The following is a 19774-nucleotide window of genomic DNA, read 5'->3' as shown; positions in this document are numbered from 1 at the left end:
GTCAAGCCCTCACATCTTTACTAAACCTTACAGGGTAGATACTGGGGCTAGTCAGGAGCTTTCCTTTGGTAGGAAGGTATTGCAGGCTATAGCCCCTCCCTGAATAAGAATTAATCTGTTATCTCATGTCATGGTATGCCGTCATGGAGGGGATATATATATATATATATATATATATATATATATATATATATATATATATATATATATATATATATAGATATATAGATATATAGAGAGATATATAGAGATATATAGAGATATATAGAGAGATATATAGAGATATAGAGATATAGAGATATAGATTAGTGGGGGGGAGACTCTCTAGTCTAGGCTGTGGGTTCAGAAAGACACTGAGGAGCCGGGGGAGGGTCAAATTTATTCTTCCTGTCCCTACCTGGTTGGAGGCGGGTCATCTCTTGTGGTATGCAGTCATGGAGGATTCATGAAAAGGAAATTGCAGGTAAGTTATATGGTTTTTCTCCCATTAATGCCATATACATCCCCAGCAGCATGTAAATGTAATACAATACCAAAGTGTTACTTACCACTCTTCTCCCAGCACCGTGCTCTGGTCCCCCCCTTCTGTATTTACCTGTACACAAATCACTGGCCTCAACGGTGACTTGCTTTATTCTCCTGACCCAGTGATTGGCTGCATGATGACCTGTGTGCATGAAACGTCACCACTGCAGCCAGGGCGATGTTATCGCTGCAGGTCCAGAGAGCAACGCTGAAAGCAGCTGGGCAGGAGAGTGGTAAATATGACTTTATTTTACCATATTTACTGCTGCTGAGGGTGTATTCATTTAACTTGGATGACCCCTTTTAGTTCTGCTGATTTAAGGGGTTAAAGGTTAACTTGTCACCATCAAAATGCAGAGCAGCATGGTATAGATCATGGGCAGCGACTGAGAGGAGGGTGTGTGTGTATATATATTTTTTTTTTGGCATAGATCCTGCAAAACATGTCATTTGCTCATGAAATCTCTGCTCCGTCTGGGCTTAGTAGTCCAGTGGGTGGACCTGTTAGTGATGGACATCTGTCTGTGTATGCATACTGATACAGGGAATACTGTCACTGTCCTCTTATTGGCATCAAAAGAACAGCTTTTAATGAATACATTACAAGTTATTCTGACTCTTTTCTTAAACGTGTATGTAAATCTGCTTAGCTCCATACCATTCTTCCTGGCCATAAATGTCCAGAGGTTCTGTGTCTACAGGCCCTGGCCTAGAAATCTGGTGCACTTTATAAGTCTTTGGCTTTCTTTTACACAGGACCGGTTACAGGAGTTTCTCTTTGGGCATCCATCAGAAGGTGCAGACCACAGTTCGGTGTCTGTCTCCACGCCATGTAGAAATAACATGGATTTTTTTAAGGTAACTGGCTACTTAAAATAAGGGATTATTCAGACAGCCGTATGTTTGTTTTGTTGCGGAACAGTGCAGACCCATTCATTTCAATGGGACCGCAAAAGATGTAGGCATCTATTACGTTTCACAGCGTCACAAAAAAAGAGAGGGCATGTCCTATGTTTGTTAGTAAAACTCTGCTCCGTGGCCCCTTTCAAGTCTATGGAACATATTCCGTATGCATTGCGTTTTTTTTTTTTTTTTTTTTTTTTTTTTTTTTGTGGACAGACTGAATTGTCCACAAAAAAAAACTGATCCGCATTTTTATGGACCACAAAAAAAACATACGGCTGTCTGCATGAGCCCCAAGTCTCAGTCCTTTTGATAATATGGATGATTTCAAGTAGGTAAACTTATGTTGCTTTTTTTATTTTGCAGATAAAAGGAGTTGTCAAGAGAATATTTTGTTCCTATTTAAGCCTTTTGGTGAATGCTAAGAATGATATTGCTCTAGCCCAAGTCATTAACTGCCCAGAGAGAGGGCTAGACAGAGAAGCTTTCACAGACCTTAAACATGCATCGAAGGATAAGCAGATGTCCCTGTTTTTGGTATGTTACACCACACTATAAAGCGCAGTCCCTAAAAGGGTACATGGTTTTAAATGATTAATTATGAACTAGCAAAAAGCCTAAGAGCACATGAAATGGATGTATAATCACCCAGGGATATTAGTGTCAAAAACTTTATAAAAAAAAAATACTCCACAGGCTAATAATAAAAATATGTTTTCCATGATTATCTTCAGGATAGGTCATCAGCATCGGATCGGTGGGGGTCCGATTCCTGGCACCCCCTCAGATCGGCTGTTTTTGAAGTGTTCACTGTCTTGACCTGTGACATTATGTTAATAGGTCACGTGGCCTAGGCATAGCTCAGTTCCGTTTAACTGAATGGGCTGAGCTGCAGTACAAAGCACAGCCACTACCCATTGGCGAGCGCTGTGCTTGGTAAGCTGCGAGAAGGCCGCGGTGCTCACAGGGCAGCTCAACCTCCTCAAACAGCTGATCGGTGGAGGTACTGGGAGTCAGACCTTCACCAACCTGATACTAATGACCTATCCTGAGCAAACGTCATCGGTACAGAAGACCTGGGGAAACTCTTTAAAAAGTGAGTCTATTGGAAGTTGTAGTCGCACTGCAGTATTCCACCATATTGAGGTAACAAAATGGTCAAAGGACAAATAAAAATGGCAAACGGATGTCAGCAATTTTGTATGGTCAAAAAACTACTGCCAGGGTCTCCCTTTTATTAGGTTTTGGCTTCTTGTACTTATTGTGTGCAACACCCATGTCTTTTGTTATAGTGAAGGCTGTTCATTGCATCTTGTATCTATACAATTGACAGTTTCTTAAAGCATACCTAACCTTTCAATAAACTTTGCATTAATCAGTAGTACAGTGTACATGAGGAATAACGCTATATGGCCGCTATATGACGTGTATCTGGCATTTTTAGCAGTTTCCCCCTGTACAAACTTGAATACCTAGTATGCAGTTCTCTGACTGCCATCCACTGCACACAGAAAGTAGGAGAATCTGCTTCCTAACTTTCTCTTAAAGGTGTTCTGCAGTTCATTTTGAAGGGAACCTGTCACCGGGATTTTGTGTATAGAGCTGAGGACATGGGTTGCTAGATGGCCGCTAGCACATCCGCAATACCCAGTCCCCATATGTCTGTGTGCCTTTATTGTGTAAAGAAAGATTTGATACATATGCAAATTAACTTGAGAGGAGTCCTGTCCCTGACTCATCTCGCATACAAGACTATTCTCGGGTTAAGTTACATATGTATAAAATTTTATTTTTTACACAATAAAAGCACACAGAGCTATGGGGACTGGATATTGCAGATTTGCTAGCAGCCATCTAGCAACCCATGTCCTCAGCTCTATACACAAAATCCCGGTGACAGGTTCCCTTTAAACTGATCTATTAGATCAGTTGTTTGAGAAGGCAGCGGCACTGGCAGTAGCACTGCGGCCTCCTCTCAGTTTACCGCAGGCCCAGTGACATCACAACTAGTATCACTGGCCTGGGTGTGGCTAAGCTCCATTCAAGTGAACAGGGCTTAGCCCAGGCCAGTGATACTAGTCATGACGTCACTGGGCCTGAGGGAAACAGAGTGCCTTCTCAAACGGCTGATCGCCAGGGGTCCTGGGTGTCGGACCCCCACTGATCAGATCACATCAGTTTAAAATAACTGCAGAAGCGGACCCGGGAACATGGAGGATATGTAGCTGCAGCTTTCTCTTTAGTGTCTCTCCTGTAGTCCTGTCACAGCACTTCCTCACTCCTCCCCTTCCCTTTCCATACGCTAGTATTGACATGTGTAATGTGATACTTCAGTGGAGCTGATCTGTCCTGAATGGGTTTAAGACCTTTTTATAAAGTAAAAAGCATTTAGCAAAGGTGGGGGTTGGAGAGAGATAAACAGCTAATAACACAAGAACTTCATTTCTTTCTGGTATGACATATTACAAAGTTTCTTATGGTTGCTTGTACTATTGGTTTATGGAAAGTTTGTTCTAGAGTTGGCTATCATTTAACCATCTTACACTTCTTTTTCTTATTGCAGGTAGCTACTTCTTTCATCAGAGCAGTGGAACTTGGTGGAAAGGGTTATGCTCCATCTGAAAGTGATCCTTTAAGAAAACACATTAAAGGTCTTTCACAGTTTGTTCACTTTATTGACAGATTGGAAGAGATACTTGGAGAAACGCACAGTACAAGGTAATTTCTTATTTTCTTTTCCATTTCCTGACCCTGTAGTTAAATGGCGTTCTATCATAACACATTAAAGAGTGCCTGCCTGCCACTAGACATCAAAAGCTGCGTAACAAAAAGAAAATCAAAATAGGCAATTCACCGTATTTTCCGTCACTTCACTTCCCCCAAAAAATTGAATAAAAAGTAATCAAAAAGTCACACCCCAAAATGGTATCAATGAAAACTATAGATCACCGTCATACAAACTCTGTATAAAAAAATTATGCGGTCAGAATAGGACTATGAAGATTTTAAAACGCAAAACAAAAATCTATACAAATGTAGTATTGTTGTAGTCATACTTGCCCAGAGAATGAAGGTAAAAGGTCAGTTTTGCTGCATAGGTATGCTGTAAAAACAAAACGCATAAAACTGTGGTGGAATTTTTATTTATTTGGTTTTTTTTGTTCCTAGTAGAGAGCCCGATGACATCACTGGCACAAACGGGCGATGTATAGCGCTGCCCTATGCCCTTCTGTGCCGGTGACATCACCAGGTTTGCTTCTGGATGGAGGCCTCCGCCTAGCATAGTGTTGTGAAGCCCAGTATGTCACAGGCTCACAACAAACTGGGTCTCGCACTGAGCAAGGAAAAGGTCCGCTGGTCCTCACGCCTACTAAGCGAATACAGAAGAGGTGATTTCCCAGGATCAGCCGTGAACCCAGACAACCCCTTTTAATTATTATAACTTGGGTTAATTTGTTGGCCATTGTTTTAAGTAAGAATTTATCCTAATAGACTTTCTGCATTTTGTAGAAACCAGTGCTCTGAGATTGCTCGGTAATGTTGTCCAGACTGGTTGAAAATGTGACATTCTTTCCGTTTTTTTGGAATTGTAATTATGTATCTGTTTTATGTTTTAACAGCCACTTGGAAATTGCCCATATTCTTGTTTTTTAATAAAGTGCTTTATTCTTTTTCCAGCAGAGTTGCTCTCAGAATATGCTCTTCTGAGTTGTTTAACCATCTGACGGTTTTGTCTTATGATTTATGCATCATTCAAGTAACTTTTTTTTTTTTTTTTTTTTTCTATTCAGATTAGAGCTGCAAAAGTGCAGAGGGTCGGTCAGATCATTGCTAATGAGCATTTGTATGAACACTCATTAGCGATGAGCTGTCTGTGTAAAAGTGCTGCCGATTACCTGATGAATGAGCAAATTCTTAAAGGGAGTCTGTCACCTACCTAAACAGATCACATTGTTCAGTGGGGCACAAAGACATGACACAGATGTTACCCATGTTTAGTTCTTCAGATCGCCCAAAAAGTCATTTTTATCATATGCTAATGAGCCATCGCAAGTGTCTGGGCATGCGCAGTGTTCTGCCCACTGTGGAGTATGGAGTGGCCATGCACCAGTTATTACTGGCGTGAAATTGGTGCACTACAAATCTCTGTGCCTCTGACCACAGTGGGCAGAACCGTGCGCATGCCCCGGCCCGGCAGTGATGCGCGAACAGGGAAATATGATGTCACAGAGCCACAGGGCTGGCCTGAGCTTACTGAGGAGCGGAGTTAAGCATGAGTGAGGCGGGGGAACTTTGGCACTTTTCAGAAAACTCTCCGCCCTTGGCCACTTGCGATGGCTCATTAGCATATGATGAAAATGGTGTTTTTTTTGTTTTTTTTTGGGGGGGGGAGATTTGAAGCATCAGAACTAAACACTCTGTGCCCCACTGAACAATGTGATCTGTTAGAAACCGGTCAGGTAGATGGATTCCCTTTTTAAAGCGATCCCTTTTTTTTTTTTTTTTTTTTTTTTTTTTTTTTTTTGCAGGCTTAAATTCATTGTATGCCGGCTGATTCTGTATGAGGAGATCTCTGCATGTAAATGCAGCGGTCTACTTCACTGATGAGCAGGCGATTGTTGGAAAGGAAGATGCTCTTCAGTAGGTTTAATATAGCCCTACCCGTTTTTTTTATTTTATTTTTTTTTTTCTCTCTCCCCATAAAGAATAGTATAGGCAAATGAGAAACTTTAAGCTTTTTTTTTTCCTGATAAGAGATATATTATTATCTCTTATCAGGTCCCTCCCTCTTCACTAATATTCTGTTCACTGCCCAGATCCAACTTGTATGTGCTCACTGAAGGACCAGATTACATAGAAGCCTATGGAGAGGGATGAGGAGAAGGGGGGGAGCTGCTACAGAGAGACTGGTTCTGGTTTACAAGCGACGGTCTAACTTTATAGCGGGAGTCACATCTTGGGCTACTTTCACACTGGCAATTTGACTTCCGTTTGTTCGATCAGGGATCTCGCAAACGGTTCAAAACGGATCAGTTCAGCCTCAATGCATTCTGAATGGATAAGGATCCGTTCAGAATGCATCATTTTGGCTCCGTTCCGCCTCCATTCCGCTCTGGAGGCGGACACCAAAACACTGCTTGCAGCGTTTTGGTGTCCGCCTGGCGATGCAGAGCCAAACTGATCTGATCCGTCCCGACTTACAATATAAGGCTACTTTCACACTAGCGTTTCACGGATCCGCTTGAACGGCATTTCAAACGGATCCGTCAATAAACTGACTAAACGGAGCCAAACGGAAGCAATTCAGACGGATCCGTTTGTACGGATCCGTCTGTATTACGGATCCGTTTGTCACGTTGGTTTCCGTTTTGTCATCCGTTTAGCGGATCCGTTTTGAAAGGAAAAGCATCTCTAGGTTCCATCTTCATGTATTGAGATCTATAGGGTTGTAATGCTCCTATATTTCTCCATGGCTATCTTGTTGAAGTTCCAAAGCTGGTCCGACTTTGATAATGGACCACACCTTTCGGACTCTTGTACACGACTACATGCACTTATAAAGATGTATAGTGTTCGTTAGCGGGCCATATGTCCCTGATCGTCGTACAGGAGTACAGAGCATCATGATGCTGACCATGTTGTGCCGCAAACTGGGCTATTGTCCTGCACTCATATGATCTATTAGTGCAAGACTATATCCCCGCGGGCAACTCAACTTGCACAGGATGATTGTATACTATGATGCTGTGTACTCTCGTGTGCACGATCAATGCCACTATGGGACATATGGCCCGCTCACGGACCATATGTCTCTTGTGGCATACAGTCGTGTGCAAGGGGCCTTAAAGGGGTTTTCCTCATCTCATACAATGGCGGCATACCACTTTAATGATATACCTACACTGTCTTATAGGCGCGGGTCCCACGGCTGGTACCCTCACATATATTGAGAACGAAGCTAAGAAAGTAGATGAGGTCGCACTGCGCTGCCGCCCTCCATCCATTTCTATAGTTGAGGCGGGGATTAGCGTTTGGCGGTGGACATACCATGGGAAATGTGTCCTACAGCAACTGTGCTCCCCGCTCCGTTCTCAATATAGGTGCGGGTCCTACCAATGTTACCCACACCTATCAGACAATGGGGGCATATTCAAGTGAAATCCCCCCATTGTCTATGTGAATACCCCTTTAAAAACTCTATGTCCCTTGCGTGTCCCTTGTGGTAATCACACTAGTTATTTTAGCGTCATCGGGAAATCATTAAACGTTAAAATCACAATTAATGAATTCCTGATGATGCTGACAGACCGTGACTCCCACAAGGGCTCATATGAAAGGGCACAAGATTGAACAATGAACAAGCATTTGCTTGTTCATGTTCCAATCATAGGTTCTACGATCAATAAAGAGCCAAAATTTAGCTCATTATTGATGGTCAGGTTTTAATGGATCTTACGACATTGGCACTAATGCTGTTTTGATATAAAAACTACCAAGGGTGTTGTAATAAACGCACAGTAGTGAGACTAGGGTAGTTTTTATTTCAACACAGCTAGAGTGCCAATGTTCCCTGTACAGGACAATAAAAAGACAGACACAGTGCAGTAAAGTATAATTTTTTTTTTTTTTTTTTTATGTCAATCAATAAATAAATAAACAAAATATAAACTTTTTTATTTATTTTTTACAACTGTTCATAATAGGTAGGGGAGGTGGACTGTCGTGGACTTGCGCTGGGGCTGGCAATGGTAGCCCCCCTGTCCTGGCGAGCCACTGAGGATAAACTACGGGCCATAGGAAAGGATGCAGGGCGTAATTGAGGGGTGTGGAGAAAGGAAGGGTCTGAGGAGGAGGAGGGGACCCGAGCATGTGTAGAGGTGGAGGGAGTTTGAAAAGAAGTAGGAGGAAAAGGGGCAGGAGAAGAAAAAGAAGAAGGAAACACATGCTCGGGGGGGTGGGAAGGGAAAGGTTGGCGGTACTGGCCACTGCTGTGGGATGGGGGGTAGGTGTGGGGTGGGGGTGGGGGTGGGGGTTGGGGGCGGTGCATGATTTCCCATGACCCGTTCTCTACCATGATTTTAAACTGATGTAACTGCTCGGGCGTCATTGAGTCCATCAAACCGATCATGTTTAGCCCATAATGGTAGTTTGGGCTGCGTTGATGCGCCGACTCCGCCCCTTCCCAGCGGCGAATCAAGTCAGCACCAAACTCCATTTGATGTCGGGCAAAACCTTATAGAGCGTCGGAAACGACCTCTACAAGGTTTGCATAATCGGCTCGACTTGGCCTACCAGATCTCTGCCCGCTCACCAGGGCTCTTAAATTTTGACGGAAACCTAAGAGCCTCTGTTGAGCGGAGGGACCCGGTAGGGGACCCGGATTATCCTGAGCCGATGCATCAGGGACAGGAGGGCTGGCGCTGGTGATCTGTTCCGGTTCCGCCTCAGGAGGTTGGTCAGGCTCCCGAGTGAGGCTGGCACTTCTGTATGAAAAAAAAAAGGAAAGTTAGGAATTGTTCTTTAAATAAAACATCTATGTTCTATGCTATGTCTACCGTATAGCATAGGGGGCTGTCCAAAACAGGGGAGCCAAACGCTCCACTGTCTCAGACAGCCCCTTACACTCAGACGGAGAGAACAGTTGTCCATCTGACTGTGGGGGGCTGTCTAAAACAGGGGAGCCAAACGCTACCCTGTCTCGGACAGCCCCTTTACAATTTATTTTTTAAACAGTTGTTATAAATATTTACCTTTTTGGTGCCATGGCCTTTCGTAGGAACCCCAGGGCCGCCGTATGGATGTATGTGGCCCCTGAGGTTCCTCCGGAGCCACTCGGGGCCTGACCCTCCTTGTTATAATCCCTCCTGAAGCGGTCCCGGATAGATCGCCAACGCGTTATAACCAGTTTGACTATGGAAAAAAACAATAAAAACTAAAATCAGCATGATGAAAGGAAAACAAGAATATTTTAATTTATTAAAATCCATATTGTTTTACTTACCATATTTCTCCTGAGCCGCCGCATCTAGATCCCCCCAGGTCTCTAAAAGTTCTGCAGAGATGTCCCTCCAGAGCCGCTGGGTATGGCGATAATCGGCGTGGTGGCGGTCGGCGTGGTCCCATAACGCTGGACGCGCCTCCACCAGTCGGATGAGGAGCAGGTTATCGATGCTCGGAAACCCGAACTCCTCATCCTCCCTGGTGGAGCCTAGGGAACCCTGAAAAAAAAGGAAATACAAAATTTAATGTAAATCCTAATACAAAATGCTAATTAAACTACTAAATTCAATACTTACACGTCTACGACCGCCACGCTCATTCCCGCGGACTCTGGAGGCGACTGGGGGATCCTCGCTGGCGGCTCTAGGTGCAGATTGCTAATACAAATAAAAAAAAATTTAGAAGACCGTACTTAAACCAATTTTCTCGCCCAATTTCCTTGGGGGACACAGAAGACCTTGGGGACACAGAAGACCTTGGGTATAGCTCATCTCCCTAGGAGGCGTGACACTAAGTGAAAACTGTTAAGCCCCTCCTCCATCAGCTATACCCTCAGCCTGGAGAGCGAGACTGCCAGTTTTTGCTTAGTGTCCAAGGAGGCAAGACACTCCCTGCTACTGCAGGGCTGTTTTCTCCTTGTTTAAATTTTGATTTTTACTTTTTTCTTTTCTTTTTGTTCCAGATCATCAGGGACAACAGAGACGCACTAGACCTCTCTGTTTCTCCCGGGGTTGAGCTGCGCCAGTGCCGGTCACCCGCACTGCTGCCTCCCCCACAGAAGACAAGGTGGATCAGGGCAGCCCAGCTCCCCTACATCCCGCCAGCGCAAGGGTCGCCCGCACGCCAAGTCCCTCTCCCAGCGTCCTGCCACTACGGTGCCAGTAGCTGAAGGGGCGACCCTGCTGGAATGGACCGAGGGTGAAGACGACTATGGTGAGAGAGTGGCTTCTCCAGCCCTACGTCCCCCACCCCCCACCCTGGTCTCCTGCGTGCCTGACCCCCCATACTTGGACCCTTCGGTCACTGCTGGACCTAGGCTGGCCCCTGGGGTGCTGCGGGGCGACATTCCACTGCCTGCTCCCTCTCCTCCCTTCTGGCCCTCATGGGACATTTTAGCAGCAGAATGCTGCGAATAGGCAGCCACATCGCCTCCCTTCACTTATCAGCGTCCCTCCTGGGAACGCTGTGCTCACATCCTCACGGGCACCCGGTCTCAGGGTCCCCCCATCCCCTCACCGATGCGCTGCTCTGGACCGGGGGCCTTTTCCTGACGGCAGTGCTGCTTGGGCGACCGCACCTCCGGCGCTTCTTCCCGGCCTGCTGGGCCGCACCTCCGAGCTGGGCCGCATTTCCTTCCCGGCCCCCGACTGTTCCGGCCTGCGGGGTAGACTCCCGCGGCCGGCATTTGGCTTGAGCACGATGCTCCAACGATTCCGGCCGGCCGTCGGCGACTTCCGGCCGGGCGCCGCAAATTTTGGCCCAGGCTTCGGGCCTACTGGGCCGCATTCCGGCGCTCCACCCGGGCCCCTGACTTCCGGTCCGCGGGGTGGGCTTCCGCGGCCGGTTTGTCCAGGCAGTCCGCTCCGGTTTCCTGTGCGGCCCCGGTCAGCCGGGTGCCGCAGAAAATTTAGGCCCCGGCTTCACGGCCTGCTAGGCCGCAAACTTCCGGCCTCTGTTGGAGGGGGCGGGAACTTCTCCGGGCGCAAATTCTTCCCGCCTGGAGGTTCCCCGCCCCCAGGGGATCGCGGCGCCTCCTCCTCCCTTCCAGGTTGGTTGGCTGTTAACCCTTCGGGTACCGGCCTCCGTGCTTCAGTTTGTTTTGCTCGGCTGATGGGCCTATATGGCTGGCGCGCCCCCCCCCCTCTACTTCTATGCTGGGCACCTGTATGGTGGCACTTCTTTCTGCCTCAGTGAGGCTATTTTTTATTTGGAAATGCATAACATGGTTAAGCTAATGGATTTCTTGTGCGCTGCGCAGGACGCTGCAGCCTTATCTCAGTAGCGCCGCCTGTATGCGTGCTCCTTCCATGAGCGGCATGGTGTCGCACTCCCCGGCTGGTGCATGTTTCCCTTCTTTGCCCTCTCCGGGATACAGCGCTGGCCAAGTGCATGCGCTCTCCTTTTTCTTCGGTTGGCAGAGTTCGTCACCCTCCAGCTATGGTAACTGCCATGTGCAGACAACCCCTTCCTAGGCGGGATACTGCACTCTCTCGGGCTGCAGGCTTGCCTGGTGCATGACCCCCCGCTTAGGTGGAATACTGCACTCTCACCGAATACGGTGTTGGCCATGTGCACGAGAACGCTGCACTCATTGGATTCGCTGCAGGCCATGTGCACAACCCCCTTCCATAGGCGGAATGCTGCACTCATTGGATTCGTTGCCGGTCTTGTGCATGTCCTCCTTCCATAGGTGGACTCTGCACTCTCACCAGATACGGTGTTGGTCTGGTGCACGACCCCCTTCCATAGGGGACCGCTGCATTTTCACTGGATTCACTGCCGGCCATGTGCGTGATTCCTTTCCATAGGCGAAACGCTGCTCTCACTGGATTTGATACCGGCCATGTGCATGACCCCCTTCCATAGGCGGAATGCTGCACTCACTGGATTCGCTGCCGGTCTTGTGCATGACCCCCTTCCATAGGCGGAATGCTGCACTCACTGGATTCGCTGCCGGTCTTGTGCATGACCCCCTTCCAGGGGCGGAATGCTGCACTCACTGGATTCGCTGCCGGTCTTGTGCATGACCCCCTTCCTCTAGGCGGAATACTGCACTTCATTGGTTATGGTGCTGGGCAGCCGGCCATGTGCATAACCCCCTGGTGGGATGCTTGCAACTCACTAAATCCACTGCCGGCCATATACATGTTCCCCCTTCCGTGGGCGGTGTACGACACTCTTACTGGATTCGCTGCCGGCCATGGACATGTCTCCTTTCCTCAGGCAACATACACACACTCTCACTGAGTGTGTTGTTCTCTCGCCAGTGTGCTGCTGGCCAGGTGCCTGACCCCCATCCATGGCGGGGTGCTCGCATTCTCCCTGGTTGCAATACTGGCCATGGGCATGGCTCCCCCTTCTGGGCAACATACTGCACTCTCACCAGATACGTTGCTGGCCTCTAAGATGGGTGGAATGCTTGCACTCCCATTGGATACGGTGCTGGCCTTGTGCGTGACCACCCCTCATTCCATGGGTGGACTTTTTGTACGCTCACAGGACTCACACCTGTCCTTGTATGTGCTGTGCTGGACTTGTACTTGTCCCCATTCATTGGCGAAGTAGTTGTACTCTCACAAAATTCGGTGTTTGGTGGATTATTGCACTCACTTAATGCTAGGATTAGCCTGTGCATGTCCCCTTTTCACTAGGTGGACATCCTGCTGGATGCGGTGTGGCCATGTGCATGGCCCTCTTCTGGGCGGAATATGGTATGTCTTCCTTCTCTGAAGTAGGTGCTGGTCTTGGGCATCACCCCCTTGTGGGGCGGGCTTTGCACGCTTGCTGCCCGCACTGTTTGCCAAGTACATTGCCCTCTCTTCTGGGCGGACTGCTTGCGCTCCGTCGCATGCCATACTAGTCTTGTGTATGTCCCCCCTTCCGGTTGCACTTTGCACTTCTGTGGTTTCTGTGGGGCTCTGTGGCTGGCCCTCCTTGCTGTATGACTATTTCGCAGTGGGCGGACGCTCTTGGGGGCTGCTACTCTGTGCGTTGTTGGGCCGTGTATGCCTTCTCCTTCCGTAAGTGGGTTGGCGTTCTCACTGCTTATGGGGCTGCTTGTACGTATGCCTCCATTCTTCCTGCGACTTGCCGTTTTTCTCTTGGGATACGGTGATTGCCGCCGGCCTGGCACTCTTCTCTGAGGAGATCTTTCTGTTCACCTGGCCTGGACGGGCTCTATTGTTCTCTACTGCAGCGAGCTGGGTGGTATCCATTCTCTGTTCGGAGGGTATATTTGGTGTTTCCGTTGTGACGGTATCCACCATATTCGTTGGCCCTTCCGCCTGGGGAGTGTTTGTGGTTCCTGGATGCGTACCCATTAGTTACCCTGTGGCATTGCTTCCCAGCGCAAGCGGTCACATGGTCGAGAGTGCTGTCTCCAGCGTCCCTCGCAGTCTACGTTGGCTCTGGCTGGATTTCGGTTCCCTCGCCTGTTGCCATTCCTCCTCTTGGATGCGTTTTGGTTTGAGTCCTTCCTGTTGGCACCCTCCGTGCTTCAGTTTGTTTTGCTACCAGGTTCTAGCCGCTCTTTTCGAGCGGGTCGCCCAACTTCTCTTGGTTGCTCGATTACCGAGGTCTCAGGGACCTCCACTTTCGATTCGTTAGGGTATTCGCCTTCTGCGAATTGGTGAGCCGGACATCTCGGAGTAGCGGAGTTCTGCTTTTGAGCGGTCCTGTGGCTTCCCTGTTGCCCACTCCTCCTTGCGGTTGGAGGGTGTCATCCGTCTTCTCGGCTATTTTTCTCTCGACGGCTCTGTTTTGGCTTCTCCTGGGTCAGTTTTACTCCGATGTGGCTTCTGCCCCGGCCAGGCTTCAGGGGCTGTTCCTTCACTGCCCTCCCCCCTGGGGAGACCATGGTTGTTCATATGGATGGTCCCGGTGTTCCTTATGACCTCGTACTGTCTCCATTGTTCACACTGGCTGTACTAGCTGTGTGCCTATTACCGGGTTGCCGCATTCTGTCCTCCCGCTGGGTGCAGATTACTTTTACCATTCTGGGCGCTGGTCCTGCTTGGACTTTACCTTCTCGGTAACCTGGCGTGCCTACTTTCTTCTGTCAAGATTACCCTTCAAGCCCCCACTTCGGGTCTGTAGAACACCTTCCTGTGGTGGCTACAACGACAAGGACTTTAGCCTGACTTGTCCTGGAGTCTGTTGGAAACTGGCCGGGTCCCTTTCGGTTCCTTCCGTTTGTCCATCTGCTCCCCCACTCCGCGTGGATTCGGGACGGCGTTGCTCGGGGGCCGACGGGACCAGTTTTCCCAACCTTTTTGCCGTGTCACTGATTTGCGCTTACTCGCATTGGATTTCCTCCCGTCTGCCCAGACGAGTCCAGCGAGCACACTAGTGTTCGCTCCTGGCTGTGATTCGTCCAGGTTCTGTTGTCTGACTTAGGGTCTTCCCTGGGGTTCTTTAGGAAGCTGGGCATTCACCCAATTCTGCCTTTCTCTTCCCGTGATTCGGTCTTCTCCAGTCTGGCCTGGACCTGCGACTGGGACTCTGTTACTTGAAGTGTCTGCAGTTTTTTGCTTGGACATCTCCGACTCTTGTCGACGCTCGGTCTCTTGTTTCCAGGAGGTCCGCGCCAAGGTTCACGGCTCCTGGGTGCTTTCCTCCGCTTTAACCACATGGCTATTGCTGTGGTTACTGCTCAAGGGCAGGGCTCTGTTTTTTTTTTTTTTTTTTTTTGGTGTCACCGTTCATTTCACCAGAGCGGTTGGTGCCTCCGGGGCCGGAGGCATTGGGCTTCAGCCATGTCATTGTGCAGGGTGGCCACGGCCTTCCTTGCACTTTTTACCAGGTTTTCCTGGGTGCGTACTCTGGCTTCGGCGGCGGCTGCTGCCTTGGGCCGCCTGGTTTTTGCAGGTGGCATTTCCTTGCTGCCTTCGGGTGCTTCGCCTTGGTGCTGTGGTCCCTCCCCTCTTGGACTGCTTTTGAACGTCCCAAGGTCTTCTGTGTCCCCCAAGGAAATTGGGCGAGAAAACGAGATTTTTGTATAACTTACCAGTAAAATCTCTTTCTCGCTCTTTCCTTGGGGGACACAGCACCCACCCATTCATTGGTTTTTTTCTGCACGGTTTCCGAGTTTTGTTTACCCGTTGGGTAGTTGGCTTGTTGTTTCCACTTGTTGGACTTTGCCTTTTCTCACTACTTGGACACGCAACTGGCAGTCTCGCTCTCCAGGCTGAGGGTATAGCTGATGGAGGAGGGGCTTAACAGTTTTCACTTAGTGTCACGCCTCCTAGGGAGATGAGCTATACCCAAGGTTTTCTGTGTCCCCAAGGTCTTCTGTGTCCCCCAAGGAAAGAGCGAGAAAGAGATTTTACTGGTAAGTTATACAAAAATCTCGTTTTTAAGAAATCTATATATATATATATATATATATATATATATATATATATATATATATATATATATATATATATATATATATATATATATATATATATATACATATACATATACAGACGTGGACAAAATTGTTGGTACCCTTTGGTCAATGAAAGAAAAAGTCACAATGGTCACAGAAATAACTTTAATCTGACAAAAGTAATAATAAATTAAAATTCTATAAATGTTAACCAATGAAAGTCAGGCATTGTTTTTCAACCATGCTTCAACAGAATTATGTAAAAAAATAAACTCATGAAACAGGCATGGACAAAAATGATGGTACCCCTAACTTAATATTTTGTTGCGCAACCTTTTGAGGCAATCACTGCAATCAAACGCTTCCTGTAACTGTCAATGAGACATCTGCACCTCTCAGCAGGTATTTTGGCCCACTCCTCATGAGCAAACTGCTCCAGTTGTGTCCGGTTTGAAGGGTGCCTTTTCCAGACTGCATGTTTCAGCTCCTTCCAAAGATGCTCAATAGGATTGAGGTCAGGGCTCATAGAAGGCCACTTTAGAATAGTCCAATTTTTTCCTCTTAGCCATTCTTGGGTGTTTTTAGCGGTGTGTTTTGGGTCATTGTCCTGTTGCAAGACCCATGACCTGCGACTGAGACCAAGCTTTCTGACACTGGCTAGTACATTTCTCTCTAGAATTCCTTGATAGTCTTGAGATTTCATTGTACCCTGCACAGATTCAAGACACCCTGTGCCAGACGCAGCAAAGCAGCCCCAGAACATAACAGAGCCTCCTCCATGTTTCACAGTAGGGACAGTGTTCTTTTCTTGATATGCTTCATTTTTTCGTCTGTGAACATACAGCTGATGTGCCTTGGCAAAAACTTCGATTTTTGTCTCATCTGTCCACAGGACATTCTCCCAGAAGCTTTGTGGCTTGTCAACATGTAGTTTGGCATATTCCAGTCTTGCTTTTTTATGATTCGTTTTCAACAATGGTGTCCTCCTTGGTCGTCTCCCATGTAGTCCACTTTGGCTCAAACAACGACGGATGGTGCGATCTGACACTGATGTTCCTTGAGCATGAAGTTCACCTTGAATCTCTTTAGAAGTCTTTCTAGGCTCTTTTGTTACCATTCGGATTATCCGTCTCTTAGATTTGTCATCAATTTTCCTCCTGCGGCCACGTCCAGGGAGGTTGGCTACAGTCCCATGGATCTTAAACTTATGAATAATATGTGCAACTGTACTCACAGGAACATCTAGTTGCTTGGAGATGGTCTTATAGCCTTTACCTTTAACATGCTTGTCTATAATTTTCTTTCTGATCTCTTGAGACAGCTCTTTCCTTTGCTTCCTCTGGTCCATGTCGAGTGTGGTACACACCATATCACCAAACAACACAGTGATTACCTGGAGCCATATATATAGGCCCAATGGCTGATTACAAGGTTGTAGACACCTGTGATGCTAATTAGTGGACACACCTTGAATTAACATGTCCCTTTGGTCACATTATGTTCTGTGTTTTCTAGGGGTACCATCATTTTTGTCCATGCCTGTTTCATGAGTTTATTTTTTTACATAATTCTGTTGAAGCATGGTTGAAAAACAATGTCTGACTTTCATTGGTTAACATTTATAGAATTTTAATTTATTATTACTTTTGTCAGATTAAAGTTATTTCTGTGACCATTGTGACTTTTTCTTTCATTGACCAAAGGGTACCAACAATTTTGTCCACGTCTGTATATATATATATATATATATATATATATATATATATATATATATATATATATATATATATATATATATATATATATATATATATATATATATATATATATATATATATATATTTACTTCTTGACAGCCCCGGTCCGGGCTTGGTCCACCTCCCCTGGATGCTGGTGAGCTGGCCCCGGCAGCACCGCCCACTTCGGGAGAGCCCTCCTCTGAAGATGATGAAGAAATCTATAATAAGAGCACATACTGATTAATGCAACGAATCAAACAGTAAAAAGTCCAAGTGTTGATTTTATACTTACGGGCCACTGGATATGGCGGCGCCTTCTGGGTGGGTTACGCCAGTCGATGTCTGATGTCGTCTTAGATGACATCTGTACGCAACAAAATACCAGACAAAATGCAGATACCGTTAAAGGAACTTGTAGAGCACTATTTCCTCATATATCAACATTTTTTTTAGTTTTTTTTAATACTTACTTTTTAAAATATCGATATGGGCTTCCCCACCGCAGATGTGTTTTTTTTTCTTTTTTGGTACGACCCTAATAATAAAATAATTAAAAAAATTAATCCGACAGAAGCCATAATCCCCCCAAGTTACATAAACACCCCGAGAGACAGCAGCCCCGCATAGTGCCAGCAGCCCCCCACAATGACATCAGGCTCCCAGTTCCAAACAACTCTCCCACAGTGCCCAGAGCCCCCCCAATGCCAGCAGCCCCCACCCACAGTTCCAGCCACAAACACCCCCGCACTGCCAGAAGCACCGCACAGTTCCAGCCACAAAAAACCCTGCAGTTCCATCCAGAAGCACCGCACAGTTCCAGCCACAAACACCCCCGCAGTGGCAGCAAACCGCACAGTTCCAGCCACAAACACCCCCGCAGTGCCAGCAGCAACGTTCTAGCCACAAACACCCCCGCAGTGCCAGCAGAAAAGTTCTAGCCACAAACACCCCCGCAGTGCCAGCAAACCGCACAGTTCCAGCCACAAACACCCCCGCAGTGCCAGCAAACCGCACAGTTCCAGCCACAAACACCCCCGCAGTGCCAGCAGCAACCACAGTTCCAGCCACACGCGCCCTCCCCCCCAGTGCCAGAAGCCCCCCCATAAAGGCAGCCCACACCACCAGTGCCAGCGGCTCCCATTGTTCCAGACACACACACCCCTTCCCAAGTGCCAGCAGCCCCCCCACCCTAGAAATAGAGAGAGAGATAGATAGATGGATAGATAGTAAAAAAAGAGAGATAGACAAACAGACAAAACTTCATACACTTACCAGTCTCAGCAAGTCGGTTATCCAAAATGGCCGACGATGAGGGGAGGGACAGATGAGGGGGAGGGACAGGAAGTTACTGGGCATGCGCAGAAACATGAACGGTTTCGAACGGATCCGTGTCAAAGCGGAGCCATGACAGACGGATCCGTCCCCATTGACTTCAATTGTAACTATGAACGGATCCGTACGCCTCCGCACGGCCAGGCGGACACCAAAACGCTGCAAGCTGCGTTCGGGTGTCCGCCTGCTGAGCGGAACGGAGGCCAAACGCTGCCAGACTGATGCATTCTGAGCGGATCCGCATCCATTCAGAATGCATTGGGGCCGTATGGATCCGTTCGTGGCCGCTTGGAAGAGCCTTCAAACGGATCCTTCAAGCGGACAACCGAACACTAGTGTGAAAGTACCCTAAGTCAATGGGAGCCGATCCGTTTTCATTGACACAATATGGTGCAATTGAAACCGGATCCGTTCCCCATTGACTTTCAATGTAAGTCAGGACGGATCCGTTTTGACTTTGTTCTTCATAATGCAAATGGATCCGTTCAGAACGGATCCAATCGTTTGCATTATAGGTGTGGATCGGTCTGTGCAGATACCAGACGGATCCGCACCTAACGCAGGTGTGAAAGTAGCCTAAGCTGCTCAGTAATGCTGTATGATGACCTCCATTATTGCTGCTGCTTCTGAAAGTGTGCTACAGAGAATTAAAGGTGTTCTGTGGTTCTTTTAAAGTGATGAGCTATCCTCTGGGGACCCCTGCCGATCAGCTGTTTGAGAAGGCCGAGGCGCTGGCAATAGCTGTTTACCGCTGGCCCAGTGACGTCACAACTAGTATCACTGGCCTGGGCGGGGCTAAGCTTCATTCAAGTGAACAGAGCTTAGCCCCACTCTTGCCAGTGATACTAGTTGTGACGTCACTGTGCCTGCGGTAAACAGCGAGAAGGCCGCGGCACTGCCAGTGCCGCTGCCTTCTCGAACAGCTGATTGGCAGGGGTCCAGGGTGTCAGACCCCCGCTGATCAGATGCTGATGATCTATCCAGAGAATAGAGCATCAGTTTAAAAAAAACTGCAGAACCCCTTTAAAGAGCAGATTACTTTGCTTTTGTCCTGTGTATGGGCAGGCATGACACAAGGCTTCCACTCATCAGCTCAGAAAAAACGGAATTACAGACAGACTGCAAAGGGATAGACTGCTAAATACCAGATACAAGTCATAATAGCCAGATATATTGTTATTCC

The 19774-nt window shown here is 47.5% G+C and overlaps 1 protein-coding gene across 4 annotated transcripts in view; it reads left to right on the top strand.

The window, feature by feature from the left end:
- Positions 1-19774, top strand: part of LOC122928102 (PARP1 binding protein) — a 61003-nt gene that overhangs the window by 29242 nt on the left and 11987 nt on the right. For all 4 annotated transcript variants that reach the window (XM_044280600.1, XM_044280601.1, XM_044280602.1 and 1 more), the window contains 3 exons: positions 1282-1383; positions 1795-1965; positions 3992-4146. In XM_044280600.1, the coding sequence (XP_044136535.1) occupies positions 1282-1383; positions 1795-1965; positions 3992-4146 (428 nt within the window). The remainder of the gene's footprint in view (positions 1-1281; positions 1384-1794; positions 1966-3991; positions 4147-19774) is intronic.

The sequence above is a fragment of the Bufo gargarizans genome, chromosome 2 (genome assembly GCF_014858855.1).
Source record: "Bufo gargarizans isolate SCDJY-AF-19 chromosome 2, ASM1485885v1, whole genome shotgun sequence".
Taxonomy (NCBI): Eukaryota; Metazoa; Chordata; class Amphibia; order Anura; family Bufonidae; genus Bufo; species Bufo gargarizans.
Note: the sequence above shows the minus strand (reverse complement) of the source record. Positions and strands in the feature narration are given on the sequence as shown.